Source organism: Labrus bergylta, chromosome 20 (assembly GCF_963930695.1).
Source record: "Labrus bergylta chromosome 20, fLabBer1.1, whole genome shotgun sequence".
NCBI classification, from domain to species: domain Eukaryota; kingdom Metazoa; phylum Chordata; class Actinopteri; order Labriformes; family Labridae; genus Labrus; species Labrus bergylta.
In genome coordinates this window covers 17,868,610-17,876,011 of record NC_089214.1, presented here as the reverse complement: position 1 = coordinate 17,876,011, position 7,402 = coordinate 17,868,610, and the positions used below count along the sequence as shown (strand labels likewise).

General features: G+C 37.9%; 1 protein-coding gene across 1 annotated transcript; it reads right to left on the bottom strand.

The window, feature by feature from the left end:
- Positions 1–866: 866 nt before the first annotated feature.
- dtx3la (deltex E3 ubiquitin ligase 3L a) lies at positions 867–7,041 on the bottom strand. The gene is made up of 5 exons (XM_065948937.1): positions 6,887–7,041; positions 5,663–5,745; positions 5,416–5,567; positions 2,589–2,800; positions 867–2,319 (listed from the first exon to the last, which is right to left on the bottom strand). The coding sequence occupies exons 2-5, from the start codon at positions 5,742–5,744 to the stop codon at positions 2,250–2,252; spliced, it is 516 nt and encodes a 171-aa protein (XP_065805009.1). The 5' UTR covers position 5,745; positions 6,887–7,041; the 3' UTR covers positions 867–2,249.
- Between the last annotated feature and the right edge of the window lie 361 nt (positions 7,042–7,402).

The window sequence follows — 7,402 nt, the reverse complement described above, 5'->3', positions numbered from 1 at the left end:
TGCCCCTGAAGCTACAAACAATACTACAGCCTTGTGCGTCCCTGATGTGTGTGTTTGTTGGTGTGTGTGTGTGTGTGTGTGTGTGTGTGTGTGTGTGTGTTGCATTGAAGACAGATTTGACAGGATGTGTGACCTGCCAGAGGTGGACAGATGAGTGTTTGTGTGAGCGTCCAGGAGAAAGTGGTTTAAGAGGCTCCTGGATGACAGAGGCCTCCCAAATGAGATTATACTTTATTGTCAGTGCAAGGACCTGGCTGTAATTCAGTTTGAAGAGAACATCAGGCCTGCATTAAACTGGGAAAGTTCACACTTGGCAATATGGACCAATAAGGGAATGGCGAGGCTTTAGGTAGAAGCATGAAGCTAGAAGGGAGAAATAAGAACAATAAACTGCAGATGTCTTCCCACCAGCTCCTACAGGAACAGTTAGGCTGTGGGACCCCCTTAATCCTTACTGTGTCCAGTAATAACACAGCAAGAACTAAGGCTTGATGGTCAAATCAGGTGGAAAAATTATTTACCTTTCACTTGGAATCATCACTGACTAAATCAAATTATTTTCATCAAAATATTTCTGGATGATTCCATCAATTTCCCCTTCCCCCCACAAACATCTTTGAGTGTTATGGTACAGGTAATTCTACAATAAGAAATATTGCAACAACATTGTCAGTAAAAAGTCACAATAAATTGTTGATATTGTCTTGGCCTCAACAGTGGACGGAGCTTGCTTAGTTGTCATGATATTGAATGTTACAAAGATTTTGTTTTAAGCCTTCTTTTTGTGTAATGTGTCATGCATATAGCCTGATTGGTTGATCCTTTGGTCCTCATCTTAAGACGTATGAAACTTCAGGCACACATAGTTGTATATGGTCATGATTTGTTTAATTTATTGTAAATTGAACAGTACACTTAGGTTGGGTACATGATGACAACACGTGGGGCTTGTCACAAAAATAAGTTGTGATTTGATTTATTCAGTCTAGTTCTTTTTTTATTTATTTTTTATTTGCTTGCTCAAGGGCACCTCGGCAGTGCCCAGTAAGTGAACTGGCTCCTCTGCAGCTACCAGACCAATTTCCAAACCTGGTCTGCACTTGGTCCGGGACTTGAACCATCGTCTCAATTACCTTATTTTTCCTTTCCTTTCCTTTCCTTCTATCCTTCCCCTTCTTTTTAAAGGACCAACATGTTCAATTCTCTTTTTCTGGCTCATTATCATAAGAGAGGTGTCAAAACTCTGTTAGATTGTAGATTGTTTCTTCTTTGCTGTAGTATTTCTCAGTAAAATATTTTTAAAAGTTCTTAAATTGTGGAAGAATATTTTTAGAGTTTTTTTCAAGGTAGATCTTAGTGCTCATTATGAACATTGAAACAGTAGAGCCCTGGCCTGAAGTATCATGTCAAGACTTCTTAAACCTTGGGGTATAACAGTATTTGTATTTGTCCTGTACCGTCAAGGCTCGGTACATGCAGTCATACGATGAATATATCTGTAGAAAAAAGGCAATCAAACATGACACACCCCAACCCAGGTGTTGGTAATGCTGTAGCAATCAGCGGTCGCACAATTTCCAATTAAGTTATCAATAAAACCACGGGAGAAAGGAATGCTTTGCAACCAGCAAATATTTCTTTGCAAAACCTAACGAACATGCAGACAGTTAACACATTAAGAAACAGGAAGTTGCAACACCTACAATAAAGTATGCAACAATTACATGTTCTACAACTGCCATATAAGTAATCACAAGAGAAAAGTCACAGTCAAAGTCAAGACACTCAGGTAAACATAGAGTTTTTGACTATACTCACAGTTGAAGTCCTGCTCAGTCACAGTTTTAGATTTTCTATCCTGATAAGCAATACGACCCACCTGCCTTTTTTTTTTTATTAGTTGTGTGAAGAAACTTCAGGTTCTCATTGTAATGTTTCATTAAAAACACATCATACCTGCTGATGAATATTATATGTATGGGATTTGTATGCCTTCATTAGAAATAGAGTGGATAGAGTTAGAAATCAGAGAGAGAGAGAGGGGAATGACTGATTCAATTGTTTTCAACTAAGGATTGTATAAAATAAGGTTTATTATTTTTAATGATAACATTAGAACAATATATTTGAACAAAGACATTGTATTGCACAGATGACACCACCAAAGGTTACGATGGATATATTAAATGATAAATACATTTGACGCAAAAAGATGAGATAAAACTCAAGATTACATGATTTGTCATCCGTTATTCAACGCCTTTATCTTTCAGTATCTGTCTCACAGTCTTTAGGTATTCAGAGTCCGGGTAGCCATCACTGAAAGAACACAAATTAAGAAAAGTTTAAAAAAAAAAAAAAAAAAAGTTTTACATTGAATGAAATGATTTTACAGAATCGTCATTGGATTAGTGTGATGTGAGAGTAAAGTTTTCAGATTTAAACAAACTTTACACTTTTCATAGATTTTTCAACTTACCTTGGGTCATTATTATTATGCCTCTATCACACCGTATAATCCTACAATATGTTATTGATCCAAATGTGGAGGCCTTCAGGTGAAGACTGTGGTTGTAATATATACTCACACTTTGCTCCCTGCGTCTGGTTGTGTTTTTAGCGGAATTGAAGTTGTAGTGACCATGTCTTTTCCATCTTGGTTTGTTGCAACAGTAAATAGGAGCTGCTGGTTGAAGGCCTTGTCCAATAGCTTCCTCACCTTCCTTCCCTCACGGCTGTCGGGCAGGTATGCACAGAGACGAATCCCTGCATAAGGCTGGCCAGGGTTAGGATGTTTCTCCTGCAAGAAGAAAGTACATTTTCAGTGTTAGAATAGAAACACTGTTTTTTATATAGACTTATTTTTTTTAGCTTTTAATATTTTATTTGGTCTACAATGTTTTGGTGGACTCCAGGAAGAATAGCTGTGGCTTAGGCCATGGCTAATGGAGATCTGAATAAATAAAATGAAATGACATGCAGGAAAGGAGCCGAAGGCCATTTGCAAACTTGCTTCAAGGACAACAGCCTCTGTACACTGGGCACATGAACTAAATACTAGGCCACAGGCTCCCTAAATAGAAACACTGTTACCTCAGATTATCCTCTTGTACAATCTTTTGGCTAAAACATTGGAAGGAAACATAATTACTTCCCAATAATGTGCATTGATTGCTCCTCTACAAAGGTGTGACATATTGTACTCGAACCCTCTGTATGGGTAATGATGGATGGAAAAGATCAGCACCTAAGCTGTAAACAATAGACATTATGGTCTTCTTCTTACGTAGCTTCTGATTACTTTAAGCAATCTTAGATGCTTTTGCTCATCAGAAATTGATCAGCTTCTGGAATCTTCTTTTATTTCTTTTTTAGCTATTTCTTTATCAGACTGTCCACTACCACATGTGTAGACTGCCAAGGACCAATTGTTCATTGTTCTGGTCAAGTCTGGTCCCCATTAGTCCAGGGACTACCCCTCTTTGCCTGAAGTGCCTTGACCGTCAGACCTATGATCAGCAGCTCTAACATGTGTCCCTCATGTTTCCGAAGCCCAAGAGAGTCCCAGTCCTAACTAGACACTCGTATATTGTTTAATAATATCAGATATTTGACAACCAACCAGCCTTACTGTTTAAGACCTTCACAATGAAACATGATCTTGATGTGATGAGCTCTGTGACATTTTAACACTTATCAAACTGGCCGTGCAATATGTCTATGCTCCTTGCATGACCACGACAGAACCATTGGCTCCACTATGTTCATATTTTAAGTCTCAACTCAGATCATTTGAGCTTTATAACCGACACACTTCTAGCTACAAAAATGTTGTGGTTAACCTCTACTAAGTAAATGACATGATCCATGGCCTATAAATAACTTTTCTAAAGAAGGAATTTGGACTCAACAATATTTGACCTACATAATTTACAATCATTAATAAGTGACCAGACATGAGAGACTACAAAACATTTGGCCCGGTGCGTAGTAAAAGAGTTAAATTAATTAATGAAATGTTAGGAGTTACAATGTCTGTGCAGGTTGTCAGTCATCCAGCTCATGGTAATTCAAAGGTTGATCCAAAGGCAACTGGACTTGGTTTAAGGTCTTGAGGTCATCTCTCCCTCGAAAGGTTTCTTCAGTTCTAAACTGACTGGTTGACCAAAATGGATCTGAGCTTTTGACCTTAGTTTCAGCTGGAGTCGTTCACACTCTGGGTCGTCCATGAGTTGTTATCCCAATATGCTAGACTTGGTATCTCAATGAAATCTCTTTTAAAAACTCAGAGTTTGGAATCTGTTTTGCTTCAGTTATTGGAGGGATTTAGCTCCCATCCTCCTGTAGCTCTACTAACCAGACTAACCAGACGATCAGCTTCTTTAGTATCAGGAAAGCTGAGTCCCCGAGAGAAACGCATTGCCCTACTCGGAGCTCTTTCAGCTTCTCTCACACAAAGTAATCTCTGACGTTGTTACCCTTTGTGTTGAAATGATTTTCACCTTTTTAGAGACTGCATTCAGGACGGTGTGATTTGTGCTATCACAGCAGAGCAATGTGATTTTATTTTATCTAGAGTGATGTGAATAGAAGAATGTACAACATCTGTACTTTAACAATAAATGAGGCTTGTTTCTGACTTCTACTTCTATTACTCTAATTAGCAGTTTGTAAGAAATTGCTAATTGTTTTTCAAAAAGCTTGTTTTTGAATACATGAATTTATATTTGTACATAATAACAACATAAACCTTACAAATAGACACACATTAAAACACAAACACACATGGATACTCAACAATATAGAGAGTTTCAGCCTGTACCCATAAGGGTCCCTCAGACCAGGCTGAACTGCTAAGAACATTAATTTGTGCAGATGACCATTAAAATGTTAATAACAGATAATGTAGGATGTTCCATGAGGCCGTGCAATATGTCAATATGTCACTGCTGTAAGAAGGTATTTATGTATTTCATTAAATCATAAAATGTGTTTTGTATGAGCTCTTGTGATGTATTTTTTTTCATTTATTCTCTTGTAACTGCAGGACCGAATCCAAGACGTATTTCCCTTTGGAGAATATTCAGTTTAATTCTATTCAAAGAAGAGTAACTCAAAAGGTTTAAAAGAGGAGTTTCAGCCGAGCTTATCAGTTGTGCATCTTTTTAGGGAGTTTTCATACAAAATAAAAATAATTCCTGTCTCATTCAAAAAAACTGGTTATGCACATAATCACTTTTAGAATGCTTAAATTGATACTTGTTATTGTGTGTAATTAAGGGATGTTTTCTTTTGATTTCCACATAATGTGCATGCACATTGACCAAAAGCAAAGCAATCTTTATATCGCTAGTAGATAGTTTTGAGGGTCCTTCATACTCGTATTTAAATTTGACACAGATATTTCATTCTTACTGTTTGTATTCCATCTGGGAATATGTAGTTGATCTGCACGGTGTTGTCATTAGGGAACCCTGGCAGGTCTCTGTGGAGGATCACCCAGGTCATCTGGCCCTCTGGCTGGCTGCCGTGCCCTGCTCTGTACATCCCATTCACATCTTCCTTAGCTGCACAGATAGCAGGCCAGTTTAATAAATTATCAAGAGCAACAAGAAGATTATCAAGGAAAAACTTATCAGCCGCAGTAATGTGTGTAAAGGACCTTGTTGTACAAGTGATGGAGGACCCTGTCCGTTCAGATAGCGGTTACAGTGGAGCTTGTCGCTGCTCTGGCTAGAGCCCATTCTTGATAGGAGCGCACAGGAAAACAAAGGGAGGAAAACAGATCAACACCATTGACTGATTGAAAGGGACATCACCAAAAACGAACACAGTCAATCACATTTTATACATTTGTACGACTGTTTTAATGGCACACTCTTTGATTTTACGCACACATTTTAGTCAGTAAGTCTGAATGCTGCTCCGTCAGTGATAACAATTGTAATGATCTTTTGTGGCTAGTGATAAAAAGTCTCTTTGCTTTGTGATCTAACTTTACTCTCTTCACAATTCTGATGGAGATTTTTGTATTTACGTTCCCTGCTTCACACTCTGTCGTGGCATGAAGACCATCAGACTGAAAATTGTTGAAGTATCATGAATAAATGCGGGAAGTGCTGTTAAACATTTGCTGAAGAAACATGCCATTTTATAATTAATTATGAAATACAAATTAAACTAACAAGGATATAAAACTACAAAAGATAAGGTTGATGAAATGAGAATAAGACGTTCAAAAAGAATGTTAAACCAGAAACTGAGTATCAATCAAAGAAAAAGGACTAGGAGGTGTTGGTTTCTCTATTCCTATAACTCTATATTTTATTATTTCATTATATTAGAAAAAATAAATCCCACTTTCAGATTGACAAACGAGGGGCAGGTTTCTAGTTTAACCACATAGCAACCAAATCACAGCATCCCACATCACAGAATTAAGCAAGGTTTATTTATCTTTGCAGGTGTGTCCCTCAGAGCGCACTGCAGTCCTCTCTGTCTAAAAACTCGGTAGAACAAAGTTGACTAATATATCAGAGGTATACATTATGTAGACGAGGTGCTATAATGATAATGATGCATGAGGATGTTAGTCTAATCTTATGGCCCAACACTTTGTCTGTGACTGTTAAGACTGTGTCTCTATCATCAAATATAACTGCAGGCTAAAGTATGGAGCCATGACTTTTTAAAAATGTTGCAACAGAATATTCTGCTTGTCCAGTTTTAAGATAACAGGTGTGTTGTGAAAAAAAAAACTGTGTGAGTGCTATGTCACAGTGTTACAGGATTACATGAAACAGGTAAAGAACTTGTAAAAATCGTTGTTATTAAAGTAAAGCCGACAAACTGTGAGCTATTGTAACTGCTCCTCTCTCCACCCTACCTTTGTTAGGTTCCTCACTTGTTCTGGCCCTCTTCTGTGCAGGCCCGGAGTTCAGATGTTTGTTCAGCTCATGATAACATGAGAACGAAACAGAAATGGCTTAAAACAAGAGCGAGAGGTGTGGGTGTGTCAAGTTGATGCACTCTCGTGCTGAGTGATCTGTTTAACTGGTGTAACAGCTTTGACAGGTACTCTGATGTGTGTGTGTGTGTGTGTGTGTGTGTGTGTGTGTATATGAGAGATAAAAAGAGAGAGAGAGAGAGAGAGAGAGAGAGACAGCATGGAATAAAAACAATAATATCTTTTAATATCTTTAGTTGATTATTGCTATTTCAACATAGTTGGTGTATCAATGATAATCATAAAAAAAACTAAAACAAAACAACAATGCACCCCCCACAAATGTAAAAAGTCATTCTGAACACCTTCTCTCTCCCCCCCCCCCCCCCCCCCCCTCGACTTACAGTTGAAAATGTTATTTAAACAGTCCAGAATCCAAAGACTGAACATATGAAA

What these genes read in the sequence shown, in the direction of transcription:
- dtx3la (XM_065948937.1), bottom strand. Translation starts at nt 5,744, where the DNA reads ATGGGCTCTAGCCAGAGCAGCGACAAGCTCCACTGTAACCGCTATCTG. An exon ending in TCCATCACTTGTACAACAAG is followed by an intron (nt 5,568 to 5,662) that starts GTCCTTTACACA and finishes CTATCTGTGCAG; the next exon opens with CTAAGGAAGATGTGAATGGG. An exon ending in TCCCAGATGGAATACAAACA is followed by an intron (nt 2,801 to 5,415) that starts GTAAGAATGAAA and finishes TTCTTCTTGCAG; the next exon opens with GAGAAACATCCTAACCCTGG.